Source organism: Dryobates pubescens, chromosome 1 (assembly GCF_014839835.1).
Source record: "Dryobates pubescens isolate bDryPub1 chromosome 1, bDryPub1.pri, whole genome shotgun sequence".
Lineage (NCBI taxonomy): Eukaryota > Metazoa > Chordata > Aves > Piciformes > Picidae > Dryobates > Dryobates pubescens.
Genome location: NC_071612.1, coordinates 58,168,814 through 58,183,698, shown reverse-complemented (window position 1 = coordinate 58,183,698; position 14,885 = coordinate 58,168,814). Strand labels below are relative to the sequence as shown.

Sequence of the window (14,885 nt, the reverse complement as noted above, 5' to 3'; positions counted from 1 at the left end):
AGCAAGTGTTGTCCAGAAGCTACAAAGCACAGTGACAAAAGAAACCTAAAGCATAGAGTCTCCCTTACAGCACACCCAAAAGCCTCCCAACACTTCCCTTCTCCCCACCGGAGGGTCTACCCAAAACCCCCAGAGCTCTTTCTTCCCCCCCCCACTGCTAGGCTGGTCTCAGGCTGCATCCCCAGGGGAGCAGAGAGGGAAGAAACAGGAAAAGCCTGCAGCTGGATTTATAGGGCGCAGGGTATTATGGGTGTGAAATAGGCTGTTTCCTATGTCCACCTCCTGGGCTGGACCCTCGGGACACCCGTGTGGCAGCAACAGCAGGCACCCAGCCTGAGCTGCACGGAGGCACAGCGAAAGCCTCGGCGGCCTTGAGGCTGCGCAGCCCCGCCCCGCCCCGCCCCGCCCCGCCCCGGCGCCAGGGGTGGGCGGACAGCAGCTCCCTGCCCCCGCCCCCTCCCGCGGGGGCTGACGGGAAGGGAAGCGCGCGTCGCGCGCGTGACGCCAGCCGCGCGCGGGGAGAGGCGGCGGCCATGGCGCTGAGCGCGGCGGTGCTGCGCGCCCTGCGCTCCGCTCTGCCGGCTGCCCGCGGCCTTCCCGCCCGCCGCCACCTGCGCACCGCCGCGCCCCGCCGCGCCTTCGCCAAGGAGCTCTTCCTGGGGTCGGTGCGGAAGGTGAGGGGCCCGCCGGGCGTGGGGGTAGGCTTGTGGCGCTCGGAGGGAAGCCGAGCGGGACCCTGGCAGAGGAGCGGCGGTGCCGAGCCGCAGCTGACAGCGGTGCGCCGGTGTTGGGATTAGCAGCCGCTCGTTAGCCGAGCGGTGGCGGCTGCGGTGCGGGGGAGCTCGGGGAGTGCTGGTGGGCTCGGGGACTGCGGGTGTCTGCTGCCTGGGGCGCAGCTGTCCCGGGCTAACTGCAGTGCGCTGAGCCCTGCTTTGGCCCCGCACCTGCTGCGCCGAACCGTGGAGTCGTTCCGGTTGGGAGAGGCCATTAGGGTTACCGAGGCCAACCATTAACCCAGGTCACCGCTAAACCCTCTCCCTCAGCACCACCTCTGCAGGGCTGCGTGAAACCCCTTCGGGGCTGGGGACTGCCCTGGGCAGCCTTGCTGGTAGGGGTGCAGCTTGAGGACGTTCCCTCTCCTTCTGTCACTTGTTTCTCGGGAGAAGAGACCCTGCTCCAGCACCTCAAGTTCCTTCTTGGAGTGAGGGACCCAATACAGCCCAGTCCTTGCGGTGTGGTCTTACCAGGGCCCAGTACAGGGGGCAATGCCTTCCCTGCTCCTGCTAGCCACACTATTGCTGATCCATGCCAAGATGCTGGTCACACACTGAGTTCAGCTGCCACTGACCCACACCCTAACTCCTTTTCTGCTGGGAGGTTTCCAGCCACTGTTCCCCAAGCCTGGAGCATTCATGGAGCTGTTGTCATCCTAGTACAGGACCTGGCACTTGGTGACCCTCCTCCCATCGATCCAGCCTGTCCAGGTCCCTCTGGGAAGCCTCCCTACCCTCCAGCAGAAGGGAGTAAGCAAGGCATTGCTGTGCAATCTGCTGAAGGCAGTTCTACTAACAGCTGCAGCTCCCCATTGCAGTCCAGGCCTGCTGGCTCTCAGGGGTTTTCAGCTGGCCTCTCTGCTGAAGCTGGGTTAAACAAACCCACCTACATGCCCTGTGCACACAAAATGCAGGATGTCATGTTTATTGCTCAAGAACAGCCAGCATCTGAGGAGCTTCCTTCAACCGCAGTCTCCTGTTCTGGCAAGCCTAGCAGATTGCCTTGCAGGAACAGCAGTTTCTGTTTACCCTGAGCTCTGGGCCTCAGCAGCATTCCACCAAACTTGTGCCACTTGATTCTCTGTTTGCTTCAAGGAGCAAGGCTGTATCTAATCTTTTGTAGTTTTTAATGGGAAAGAGTGAGGTCTTTAAGAGGTGATTGGATGTGGCACTTGGAGCCATGGTTTAGTTGTCAGGAGGTGTTGGGGGACAGGTGGGACTTGGTGATCTCTGGAGTCTTTTCCAACCTTATTGATTCTGTGCTTCTCTTAAGTTCTTGCTGTGCCTTGAGATGCTGTTGCACAAGGTAGTTCTGAATTTGAGATACAGCAGTGGATTGAAGCAGGATTTGTTAACCTGGGGTTGGGATTGTCAGAGGCTGTGCCTTGTCAGAGGTTACAAGGTTAAATAAGAAGGGAAAAAAAGAACCACTTGAATCCACTGAAATGAGCTGAACGACAAAGTCTCCCCCACAGACCTTGCCAAGTGCAATTTTGTGTCAGCAATCAGATTCCATCACATTAAATCTCTCTTTGTGTGAGGCTTTTTCTTCTTCCCCCTCTCAGATTTCAATCCAAGAGTGTTGTGAAACCAGCATTCACCAGGCCCTGAGGTTTTGGGGCCGACGTGACTCTTTTCCAGCCTGTCACGCACAAGCTGGTTTGGGCAGAGGTTGGCTCTTGTGCTTGCAAGGAGGAAAAGATGATAAAAATAGAAGCCTGCTTCTCATGTGACCTTTAATTATTTGCTTGGGGGAGTTTATTTATTCAAGCCTGATAAACTGGAAGCAGCACGACCTATGACCAAGATAACAGCGATGGTGAGGAGCAGTGTGGACTCGCTGACCTTTGTGACGTGATGCAGGTGCTGTGTGTTTCCAAGGTCCAGCCTTTGTAGGCTGAGCTTTGAAAACACAACTCAGCAGTGAACTGATTGTGATACAAATGAAAATTAACTCTTTTTAACCCTGGAGTGGGATTATGTTGCCAAAATTCAGGCTTGCCCTGTCCTTGTAGGCCTTAAAACCTGTTAATTTCTCCCTGCTGTGTCTGGCTTTCAGTTAAACCCTTCTGCTGTTTCAGTCTGTAGTAAAGCTGAGCCCTGTGGTTTTCATCAGGGAAGGCTGTTTTGCTGAACATTTTTGCCTCCTCTTTCAGGAAGAAGTTTTTCCATACCCAGAAATCACCAATGAGGAGCTGAACGAGATCAACCAGTTTGTAGGACCTGTGGAAAAGTTCTTCAGTGAAGAAGGTACAGCTCTTGCTTCCTTATTCATGCAGGTGATTCAGTGATTGCAAAATGATTTAACTACAGCACATGAGCAGGATTATTATATTTCAAATACCAATGAAAATGATCAGGGGGTTGGAGCAGCTCTGCTCTGAGGCCAGGCTGAGAGGGTTTTCAGCCTGGAGAAGAGAAGGCTCTGGGGAGACCTAATAGCAGCCTGAAGGGGGCTACAAGAAGGATGGAGAGAGACTGTTTGCAAAGGCCTGCAGGGACAGGACAAGGGCCAGTGGCTTCAAACTAGAGCAGAGCAGACAGATTGGATGTGAGGAACAAGTTCTTTACTATGAGGTTACTTGAACAGTGGAAGAGATTGCATGGGGAGGTGCTTGGGGCCCCATCCCCGGAGATATTCAAGGTGAGGCTGCATAGGGCTCAGGGCAACCTGATCTAGTTGAGGATGTCCCTGCTGACTGCAGAGGGGTTGGACTGGATGAGCTTTGGAGGTCCCTTCCAACCTGGTTAATTCTATCCTGTCCTGTCCTATTGTATTTTTCTATTTTTTTGTGTCTTTGCAGACAACAATGCTGCTAGTTCTGTAGGTGTGTTAGGGGTTTTCTTACATGGAGTATTTGGATGCTGGTGAGAAGAAATAAATCTTCAAAACAATTAAGAAATCCCCAAACACACACACACACACACAAAAGCCAACAATCAAATAAAACCAGCAACAGCAAAGAAAAGCAAAAGAATTCTGGGGCAGAGGGAGGATTTGAAGTGGGATTTAGCTCAGCTGAATAATGTTATTTACAGCTTCACATGCTGTGAGCTTTTTCTGAAGCTTTTTAACTGGGCTGAAAGTGGTTTGAGCAAAAATGCAGCAGAGCTCTTTAGAACTGTCTCAGTGAGCAGCTGTGAGAAATCAGAAGCATTGGTTTCTATCTCTTTTTCTTAGCTTCAGGGTGGTAATTTTGTTTGGGGAAGTCATATTCCAGCCCTGTGCATTCCAGCTGGGGTTACAGGGTGTTTCTGCTACTCCTGGTGCAACAGACAAGCCAATTCTAGAGCACTTGTCAAAAGTGGGTTTTTTTTACAGCCAGCCATTTCTGAGGCAGTTTATACAATATCCTCTGGGATTTCCTGCTGGCTCTGATACTAGGCCTTGCCTGCCAAACTCTGCAGGAGCCTGAAGAACCTTGTGATTGTCACACATCACAGTTTCTGAGACCCAGGTAATGTTAAGTGTACAATTGCAGTGCTGCTCACTGAGGGCACATTGAGAATTTGTGCAGCCTGCATTTGTTAATCCTCTGCTCTCTTGAGGAGCATTATTTAGTGAGTGAAAAACCTGCTCTTTATGGGAGTGATAAAAATACCACATTACAGTATTAAGCTGGAAATTGGTCATCTTTGTTTGAAGTCACAACTTTCTGTTGAGTTATTCAGGGTAACTTAGTGTGGTGAAAATAGGATAGGAGAGCACCCTTGAGCAGTTAGAAACTTGATCTGATTGGCACTGGGTAAGGAAATTCACCTCAGCAAGGTTATTATGAAGCCTCACAGTGTCCAGACAGCACAGCTAGGTCTGTATGGGCAGAGTGGAGGAGAAGCTAGAGGAGAGGAGATTCAGATTGGATGTTAGCAGGAGAAGCTCTTCCCCATGAGGGTGGTGAGAGACTGGCACAGGCTGCCCAGGGAGGTGGTGGAAGCCTCCTGCCTGGAGGTTTTTGCAGCCAGGCTGGATGTGGCTGTGAGCAACCTGCTGTAGTGTGAGGTGTCCCTGCCCATGGCAGGGGGCTTGGAGCTGGCTGAGCCTTGAGGTCTCTTCCAAGCCTGACAATTCTGTGATGCTATGAAAACCACCTTCCCTTCCCAGGACAGCTGGTGGCACACCACAAGTGTGTGTCTGATACTGTGTAGCTAAGAAATTGGCACAGGGGAACATCAAGTCTTTTGTAAAATGAGTTTTATTTATGAACAGCTTCTGTTAGAAAAGCTTCAGAATGGTTATTTGCTTCCCTCTGTTGTGTTTTATATAGAAGTTGCAGCCTCCTCCACGTTTCTTTAGGAAACTCTGCCCTAGTGAAGTCCCAGCTGGAGTGCTGGGTCCAGTTCTAGCCTCCCCAGTTCGAGAGAGGCAGGAAACTACTGGAGAGAGTGCAGCACAGGCTGCAAAGGTGCTGAGGGGCCTGGAGCAGCTCTGTGAGGAAGAAAGGCTGAGAGCCTTGGGGCTGCTGAGCCTGGAGAAGAGCAGCCCCAGAGGGGATCTGAGCAATGCTCAGCAAGAGCTGTAGGGTGGGAGGCAAGAGGCTGGAGCCAGGCTCTTGTCAGTGGTGCCCAGTGACAGGACAAGAGCCAGTGGGCACAAACTGGAACCCTTGTGGTGTGAGGGTGCTGGAGGCTGCCCGGAGAGGTTGTGGAGTCTCCTTCTCTGGGGAGATTCCAAACCCCCACTGGGCATTGTGCTCCTGGGCAAGCTGCTGTGGGTGCTCTGCTTTAGCAGGGAGGTTGGACTGGATGATGTCCAGAGGTCCCTTGCAACCCCACCATGGAAGCAACACTGCTTTTGTAGAGTTCCTTATCTTGTGTGCTCTCTGGAAAGATGGCTTGTGGTGCTTTTGCTGCAGCATACAGCTTTCCTGAGCTGCTTAACACAACTCTTGGTTGTTTTCACCACTGAAGTACAGAACAGCTCCTGTAATCCCCCAGGAAGTTGAATAACTCATAAGAGGAAGATTTCTGAATTAACTGATTGATACACATTTGGGTCATTCAGCCACAACCTAGACCTAGCTCAGAGAGAAAGTCTTTGGAAGCCGCTTCCCTTAGCCCAGTCATGACATTTGCCAAGGAGCACAAGCACAACCTGTCCTCCTAGAAATGCCTGAGGGAATTAAACAACTCTCAGACTTTTCACACCTCCCAGACCTTTGCCTTCTTCTGTCATGAGTTGACAACCATCATCAGTATGCCTGGGACCTTCCAGCTGCCTCTGTGTTTGGCTGATGGTGTAATAAAGGTGGCTGCCTAAGCAGAGCATTGCTCTGCAGAAACAAAATTGGGACTTCCTGATGAATTGTTTAAGGCAATGTCATCCATGGGCTAAAAAAATCATCATTTTTGCCTTTTGCAGGGGGGTGGATGGTTTGAGGGGGTGGATTGGGGTGATAGGCTGTGGCAAACAGCCCTCCAACCCACCCACCGTGCTATTAATCTTGCAGAAGCCAGTTTGGGGTCAAGACGCTTCCAAGCCTGAGGGAAGGGAGGCAAAGAGGACATTCAGGAAGGTTGTTTTGTTCCTGCTGACTGCAGCAGGGTTGGACTAGATGGCCTTTAATGGTCCTTTCCACCCAAGGCTCTTCATGATTCTGTCTCTCTGTGATCAGGCTAGAGCCTGAGAAGAGGCATTGTCTTGAAGTTAGGGCTGAGAAGCATGTGTGTGTCTGGTGCAAGTATTGTGGCTTTTCTAATGGTGCTTCAGAAGACTACCTCAGTTTAGGAAAGATGTTGAGCTCCTGGAAGGTGTCCAGAGAAGGGCAGCGAGGCTGGGGAGGGGTCTGGAGCACAGCCCTGGGAGGAGAGGCTGAGGGAGCTGGGGTTGCTTAGCCTGGAGAAGAGAAGGCTCAGGGGTGACCTCATTGCTGTCTACAACTACCTGAAGGGAGGTTGGAGCCAGGTGGGGGTTGGTCTCTTCTCCCAGGCAGGCAGCACCAGAACAAGAGGACACAGTCTGAAGCTGTGCCAGGGGAGGTTTAGGCTGGAAGTGAGGAGAAAGTTCTTCCCAGCAAGAGAGATTGGCCCTTGGGATGTGCTGCCCAGGGAGGTGGTGGAGTCGTCATCACTGGAGGTGTTCAAGAGGGAATTGGATGTAGCACTTGGAGCCATGGTTTAGTTGTCATGAGGTGTTGGGTGAGAGGTTGGACTTGATGATCTCTGAGGTCTTTTCCAACCTTATTGATTCTATGATTCTGTGACTCCAGCAGGGAGGGAAGGGATTCTCTAGCAGCCCCTTTTTGTGTCAGGTATGTCAGTTCTTTGGGTCTGGTCTCTCAGACTGGTTGCTAGGTTAGGGATCCTACCTCAGCCAGCTCTTACATGCAATGATTTGAAAGCACTGTGGCCCCAGGGATGGGTTTGTGCACTAAACCCCACAATTCTGACCTCTAAACCCTTCTGTGTTTGTAGTGGACTCGAAGAAGATTGATCAAGATGCAAAAATCCCACCTGAGACTTTAGAAGGCCTGAAGGAGCTGGGTCTCTTTGGCATGCAGATTCCAGAGGAGTATGGTGAGTGAATGATCACAAAGGAGTACCCTAGGCCCTTGCAAAAATGTGTCTCTACTATTCCCTGTGCAGACATTGGACTTGGATGCCAAAATTAGGAGCTGAGGCTTCCTCCCTGTCATGTGGATGCCAGGAATGCCTGCTGGCTGTGTAGGGAGCTCTGCATACTCCTACCTTGGACTCCTGAGTTGAGGAACTAATATTAGGTGGTGTAAATTCCTCCTGGCATAGCACTTTCCTTCTTGTTCCTGTTTTTTTCTGGATGCAGCAGAGCAGGACATTCAGTGGGACTTCAGTTCATGTTAAGGAGTCCTAAAACTACACTGGGTCCAGACTACAGCCTGTTTAAGTAAAGTTCAGGAGGAGATTGGATGTGGCACTTGGTGCTGTGCTGGTTGTGTGTGCAGGCTTGCTTGGACACAGGCATCTGCTCCCTGCCTAGGAGGAGATGCAGCACAGCTCCTGCTTATTCACAGAATCAACCAGGTTGGAATAGACCTCAAAGATCATCAAGTCCAACCTCTCACCACAGACCTCATGACTAAACCATGGCACCAAGTGTCACATCCAATCCCCTCTTGAACACCTCCAGGGATGGTGACTCCACCACCTCCCTGGGCAGCACATTCCAATGGCTAACAACTCTCTCAGTGAAGAACTTTCTCCTCACCTCCAGCCTGAGCCTCCCCTGGCACAGCTTGAGACTGTCTCCCCTTGTTCTGGTGCTGGTTGCCTGGGAGAAGAGACCAACCCCCACCTGGCTACAACCTCCCTTCAGGGAGTTGGAGAGAGCAATGAGGTCTCCCCTGAGCCTCCTCTTCTCCAGGCTAAGCAACCCCAGCTCCCTCAGCCTCTCCTCCCAGGGCTGTGCTCAAGGCCTCTCACCCCGCCCAGGGAATTCTTCTGGCACACTGCACCAGTGTGGTGCTGCTGTGTGGACAGCTTATATCTCCTCTGTGCTGAGACCCTCTCCAGTCAAGTGTCTTCTGTTCTTCATGGGGTTTGTTTGTACTGGAAAGGGATTCTGGGGAGGGAACAGCAACTTACATGGGATGAAAGCCTGTTGTTTGTCCCAGGTGGCCTTGGTCTGTCCAACACCATGTACGCACGGCTGGGAGAAATCACTTCTCTAGATGGAGCCATTGCAGTCACTCTGGCAGCTCACCAAGCCATTGGCCTGAAGGTAAAGCTGCTCTTTCATGGCAAGAAGCTCTGCACAGAGGGGAGGGGAGGCCTGGTGCACTGTGGGCTGTGGGTGTAAAAACTAACAGCTGCAGATGACGCTGAGCTGGGAGGGAGTGGTGCTCTGCTGGAGGGTTGGGAGGCTTTTAGAGGGACCTGGACAGGCTGGGTCGACAGGAGGAGGGTCACCAAGGACAGGTGCTGGCCTCCTGCACTTGGGTCACAACCACCTCCTGAATACTTCAGGATTACAGAAGAGTTGCTAGAAACTGCCCAGCAAAGAAAGCCCTGGGGGTGCTGGTTGAGAGCTGAGCATGAGCCAGTGTGTGCTCAATTGGCCAAGAAGGCCTCCAGCATCCTGACCTGGATCAGCAATGGTGTTGCCAGCAGGAGCAGGGCAGGGATTGTAGCCCTGCTGTCAAGCACTGGTGAGGCCACACCTTGAGTACTGGGTTCACTTTTGGGCCCCTCACTCCAAGAAGGACCTTGAGAGACTGGAGCAGGTCTAGAGAAGGGCAATGAAGCTGGGGAAGGGTCTGGAGAACAGGGCTGGGGAGGAGCAGCTGAGGGAACTGGGGTAGTTTAGTCTGGAGAAGAGGAGGCTGAGGGGATACCTCATTGCTCTCTACAGCTCCCTGAAAGGAGGCTGGAGCCAGGTGGGGGTTGGTCCCTTTTTCCCAAGGAAAAAGCAATAGAATGATAGGAAATGGCCTCACCTTGCACTGGGGAGGGTTAGGTTGGACATTAGAAGAAACTTCTTCCCTGAAAAGGTTCTCAAAGCCTGGCACAGGCTGTCCAGGGGTTGAATCCCCACCCCTGGAGGCGTTTCCAAGAGGCAGAGCTGTGGTGCTGAGGGCCATGATTGAGCCCCAGCCTTGGTAGCCTTGGAGAATGGTTGGGCTGGGTGATCTGAAAGGGCTTTCCCAACCAAAACAGCTCTGTGCTTCTAAGTCCAGGTGAAGTAGAAGTCAGGTGCAACTTTGACATCAGGTTGGTCGCTGGCATTCCCAGCAACCTCTGCTCAGTGCTGCACCAGCATGCAGTATGAAGTAGTCCAAAAGTTACTGGTAACAACCAGATGACAAGACTTAGGGGAAAGAAAAAAAAACACCTTGGGGGATCTCAGTTGGTTTTTCTTTAACTTGAGCAAATTTGATCTGTCTTAAGAATAAATATTGAAACATCAGGAGGACTAAAGTTAGGGAGGGTGGGGAGGGAACCATGCAGGCAGTGCAGAAGGGTGCAGCTTTTTGTAGCTGAATGAGGCTGGATATTGGGGGAGGTAGGAAAGAACTTCTTCAGGGGCAGTGTGCTAGAGCAAGCCTGTAAGAAAGCTGGGGAGGGACATTTTGCAAGGGCTTGGAGTGCTTGAACAAGGGGCAGTGGCTTTCAGCTGGAAGAGGGGAGATTAGACTGGAGATGAGGAAGAAACTGTTTCTAGTGGGGGTGGGGAGACACTGGAACAGGCTGCCCAGGGAGGTTGTGGCTGCTCCCTCCCTGGAGGTGTTCAGGCTGGATGAGACCTTGAACAACCTGGGCTAGTGGGAAATGTGTAGTGTAAGAGGTTGGAACTAGATGATCTTTAAGGCCCATTCCAAGCCAAACTATTCTGTGCTTCTATGTAATAGCTTTAGGTGTTTGCTTTTTAGTGGTGGGTAGGTGGAATCAGTCTGAAGCTTGAAGCAGCAGTAAATTCATTCTAACAAGAAAAAGGTCTTCCTGAATGGAGCAGACCAGGCTCAGAATTGGATATTTATACCCCCAAAATATGTGTTCGTTGCTTACCTTACCTCAAATTTCCTTGTCTGCAGAACAGGGCTAGAGAGCTGAGCTGGTTTGTGAAGAGCAGTCTTGTGGGGAGTGTTGTTGCAGAGTGTGACCCTCCTGCTGTGGCCAGCCTGGGTCAGCTGGGGTTAATCCTAATGTTGTTGAGTCTTAGCTATTTAACCTCTGGTTATTTACCCTCAGTATGGATTTCTTGTGCTGTATTTGTCCCTTGTGAGAAACCAGCTGTACAACACCCAAATGAGGCAGAGATAAAGAAGTGGTCTCTGGCAGGGAGTTGTTGAAAGCCTGTGTAATGAAATCCTTTGGAACCTGAGGAGATGGTGTGTTCTGTGCTCTGATCAGGAGCCTGGGGATTGTATTAGAATGTGATGGTGATGAAGGTATGAAAAATGGTCAAGGCAGGACTGTGTCAGAGCAGCAGTTAAGCCTTCACTGACAGCATCAATACCCTAGAAAGGGGAGTCCCAACACCCATTTCCTAAGGGCATTTGAACAGCTGTGTGATGTTAGCTTGGACATATTTTAGTGTCTGATAAATGATTGTGGCCATTGTTTCTTAAACTGTCTCTTGTTATGCCCCAACATGTGCAAACTAAGCTTCCTGAGCTGTCAGCTTCACTTCTTCCTGACACAGATTGATGCTGAAAAGTTTTCTCTCCCTTCTTTGTTTAGGGCATCCTCATTGCTGGCACAGATGAACAGAAAGCCAAGTACCTGCCTAGGCTGGCATCTGGGGAGCACATTGCTGCTTTTTGTCTCACTGAGCCTGGAAGGTGCTGGGTTTGTAATCACAATAGCTTCAGAAAACACCAAAATGATGACTTTCTGTTATTCTTTCATCTCCATTGTGGTGATTGCTTGGTACACTGAACTAACCTGCTGCCTGTGGCTTCATTTTTGTAGTGTTCTTTTTCAAAGCCCCACCTCAAACCATGTAATTCAGCCTTTCCCAGTGTGCTGCTTGTGGCAGCTCCATGAAATCATTAACCATTGTTGTTCCCATCCCAGGGACTGATCCACTCAGTTTCTGGCTTTGCTGGATGTGGATCCTTTGTGCTGTGTTTAAACTAACAGTGCAGCAACTCTTCTGGGAGGCTCTCAGCTCTTGTTCAAAATCACAGAAGCCTGTATGGAAGGAGCTACCAAAAATAAAGAGGAAGAAATTGTGGCCTTTCCTTAGAGGTTAGCAAAGGCTTCTTTACAGCAGCAGGTCCCTTTATTATGCTGATCCACTGACTGTTGCTGATGTTGCAGCCTCTCTTGGTGCAGAAGGGACAGAGTTTACTTAAAACCATATAGGCAGAAGTAAAGGAAACACTGAAAGACTGAGACCAGTGGAGGGTTTGAAGTTGAATTTTGCTTGTCCATACACAGCTATGGTTTGAAACTCTGCTTTTTCTCCTAGAGTGTCAGCAGCAGGGCCAGAGAGGTGACTCTCTCCCTGTGCTCCACTCTGCTGAGACCACAGCTGGAGCTCTGGGTCCAGTGCTGGAGCCTCTGTGCCAGGAAGGATCTGGAGGTGCTGGAAGGTGCCCAGAGAAGGGCCACGAGGATGAGCAGAGGTCTGGAGCTGCTCTGCTGTGAGGACAGACTGAGGGAGTTGGGGCTGTTCAGTCTGGAGAGGAGAAGGCTCCCAGGAGACTTTCTTGTGGCCTTCCATTGGGCTACAAGAAAGCTGGGGAGGGACTTTGGAGGGTGTCAGGGAGGGATAGGACATGGAGGAATGGAGCAGAACTGGAAATGGGGAGATTCAGACTGGATGTTAGGAAGAAGTTGTTGCCCATGAGGGTGGTGAGAGACTGGCACAGGCTGCCCAGGGAGGTGGTGGAAGCCTCATCCCTGGAGGTGTTTGCAGCCAGGCTGGATATGGCTGAGAGCAACCTGCTGTAGTGTGAGGTGTCCCTGCCCATGGCAGGGGGGTTGGAACTGGCTGAGCCTTGAGGTCCCTTCCATCCCTGACAACTCCATGATTCTGGAGTGCCTTGCAGTGAGCACTGGGGTTACTTGCTCACTCGCTGGGAGGCAGATACCTCTCAGCCATCAGAGATGAGTTTTGTTCAAGTCCTGAGCTGAGTTTGAATGCTCTAAAAGCCATCCCAGTTGCAGGTAACATTTAAGCCAGCTCAGCTACTTTAACAAAATATCCATGGATGACACCTGGGGGTAACACACAGCTTGGGGGAGAGAAGGCTTTGGGGAGACCTCAGAGCAGCCTTCCAATACCTGAAGGGGCTTCAGGCGCCCTGGGGGGCACTTTCGACAAGGGCTGGGAGTGACAGGACGAGGGGCAGTGGATTAAAGCTGGAAGAGGGCAGGTTCAGACTGGAGTTCAGGAAAGAATTCTTTCTAGTGAGGGTGGGGAGACACTGGGACTGGTTGCCCAGGGAGGCTGTGGATGCCCCTTGCCTGGAAGTGCTGAAGGCCAGGCTGGATGAGGCCTCAAGCAAGCTGGGCTGGCGGAAGGTGTCCCAGCACATGGCAGGGGGTTGGAACTAGATGGTCTTGGAGGCCATTGCCAGCCCCACCCATTGTGATTCTATGAAAATAGCAAAGGCTCTCCACCCTCTGCCATTCTTTTAACATCTTTATTTAGCCCAGCATTGCTTACAAAGGCTGCCAGTCTTAGTGACTTCAGCCTTTTTATAGCCTTGAGTTGTGCTGCACAGAAGCTGTCGTTGTTAGAGCTGCCTGAGAACTCTTAACCAGCTGAGATCTGGCTGCTCCAAGAACTGGAACTGTCTTGAGCTGAAAGCCTCAAGTGAGCCCTTGTGGCATTTCTGGAGGAGGAAGCTCCTTTCAAGGGGGAGCTCCTGTGCCACTTCTTACATTGAGTATAGAGGTGGTGAGTCAGGAGAGGGGGGCAACTTGTCATGACAGGATGGAGCATTCTGGTTGCCTTCTTGTAACTCACCAGGTTTTGCTCCTGTGGAAGGGATTTGCTGTGCCCCTTGGGAGACACTGTCATGTTTATTTTTCTTTTCTCTTTGAGCCTTTTTTCACCTAGAGTTTAAAACCAGGCTGTGAATGTTTGAGGAGCAGCTTAGACAGAACCATGGAAGGCTTTAGGTTGAAAGAGACATTTCAAAGTCATCCAGTCCAGCCCCCCCTGCAGTCAGCAGGGACATCTGCAACTAGAGCAGATTGCACAGAGCCCAAAACAACCTGACCAAGGATGGGGCATCTCTCACCTTTCTGGGTGATCTGGGCCAGGGTCTCACTACCCTCAGTGTCAAACATTTCTCCCTTCTCTCCAGTCTCAATCTCTTTTAGTTCAAATCTAGTCCAATCCCCCAGAAGTCAGAGCCCCAAGCAACCTGACCTGGAGTGGTTCCTGGGGTAGGGCATCTCCCAGCTCTCTGGGCAGCCTGGGCCAGGGTCTCAGCACCGTCAGCTTACAAAGCTTCTTCCTTCTGTCTAGCCTAAATCTCTCCCTTTTTAAACTTGGTTGTGTTTTAGGATGACAGCTCCATTGTGTGCTCCTATAGCTCCAAAAAGCTGCTTGTGTGACAGTCTGAACGTTCTGGCCAAGTCACAAGGTGGCCAACATAGCTTAACATACATGCTCATGAGCAGAAATGTCCCCTCAGGTCACTTAAGTAGAAGCTGATTCTTCACATCTCTGGCATTTAGTAAGTTTCCTTGTTAGTTCAAACCTGAAATTTATACTTTCTGCTATTTAATCCATCTGTAGACATTCACACAGAATGTTTAGGGGCTGGAAGAGACCTTGAAAGGTCATCCAGTCCAACCCCCCTGCCAGAGCAGGGTCACCTAGAGCAGGTCACACAGGAACACATCCAGGTGGGTCTTGAATACCTCCAGAGAGGGAGGCTCCACAACCCCCCTGGGCAGCCTGTGCCAGGGCTCTGTCACCCTCACTGGAAAGAATTTTGTCCTAAACTCCAGTCTCAATCTGCCCTCATCCAGCTCAAAGCCATTGGCCCTTGTCCTGTCACTCCCAGCCCTTGTCAAAAGTCCCTCCTCAGCTCCACTGTAGCCCCCTTCAGGTACCCCTTGTGCCACCCCCTCAGCAAAATGCTTCCTCATGTCCAGATGGAGCTTCCTCTGCCTCAGCTTCCACCACTGCCCCTTGTGCTGGCATTGGGCAGCACCCAGCAGAGCCTGGCTCCAGCCTCTGGGCACTCACCCTGCAGATATCCATGAAGATGAATGAGGTCACCCTTTAGAATAGAATAGAATTAACCAAGTTGGAAAAGACCTCAGAGATCATCAAGTCCAACCTATCATCCAACACTATTTAGTCTCCTCCTCTCCAAGCTACAGAGCCCTCAGCCCCCTCAGGCTCTCCTCATAAGGAAGATGTTCCTCTCCCTTCATCATTGTTGTGGCTCTGTGCTGGACTCTTTCAAGCAGTTCCCTGAGGTACTTGGCCTGAGGGGCCCAGAACTGGACACAAGATTGCAGATGCAGCCTCACCAGGGCAGAGTAGATGGGGAGGAGAGGACAGGCAGAGGGAAAAGGTGTAGGCTGGGTTTTGTAAAGCATGTCTCTTCAATCATTAACAACTTGTTTGTCTTTCAGTGGGAGTGATGCTGCCTCCATCCAGACCAGAGCAACCCTCAGTGAAGATGGGAAATACTTCCTGCTGAATGGCTCCAAGGTTGGCAGTGT

The 14,885-nt window shown here is 51.4% G+C and overlaps 1 protein-coding gene across 2 annotated transcripts in view; it reads left to right on the top strand.

The window, feature by feature from the left end:
- The first annotated feature begins 520 nt into the window (after nucleotides 1-520).
- The window catches only part of ACAD9 (acyl-CoA dehydrogenase family member 9), a 34,129-nt gene continuing 19,764 nt past the window's right edge, over nucleotides 521-14,885 (top strand). For both annotated transcript variants that reach the window (XM_054166459.1, XM_054166450.1), the window contains exons 1-6: nucleotides 521-674; nucleotides 2,930-3,023; nucleotides 7,185-7,286; nucleotides 8,360-8,466; nucleotides 10,926-11,026; nucleotides 14,796-14,874. In XM_054166459.1, coding sequence (XP_054022434.1) covers nucleotides 534-674; nucleotides 2,930-3,023; nucleotides 7,185-7,286; nucleotides 8,360-8,466; nucleotides 10,926-11,026; nucleotides 14,796-14,874 — 624 coding nt within the window. In that variant the 5' untranslated portion in view covers nucleotides 521-533. The remainder of the gene's footprint in view (nucleotides 675-2,929; nucleotides 3,024-7,184; nucleotides 7,287-8,359; nucleotides 8,467-10,925; nucleotides 11,027-14,795; nucleotides 14,875-14,885) is intronic.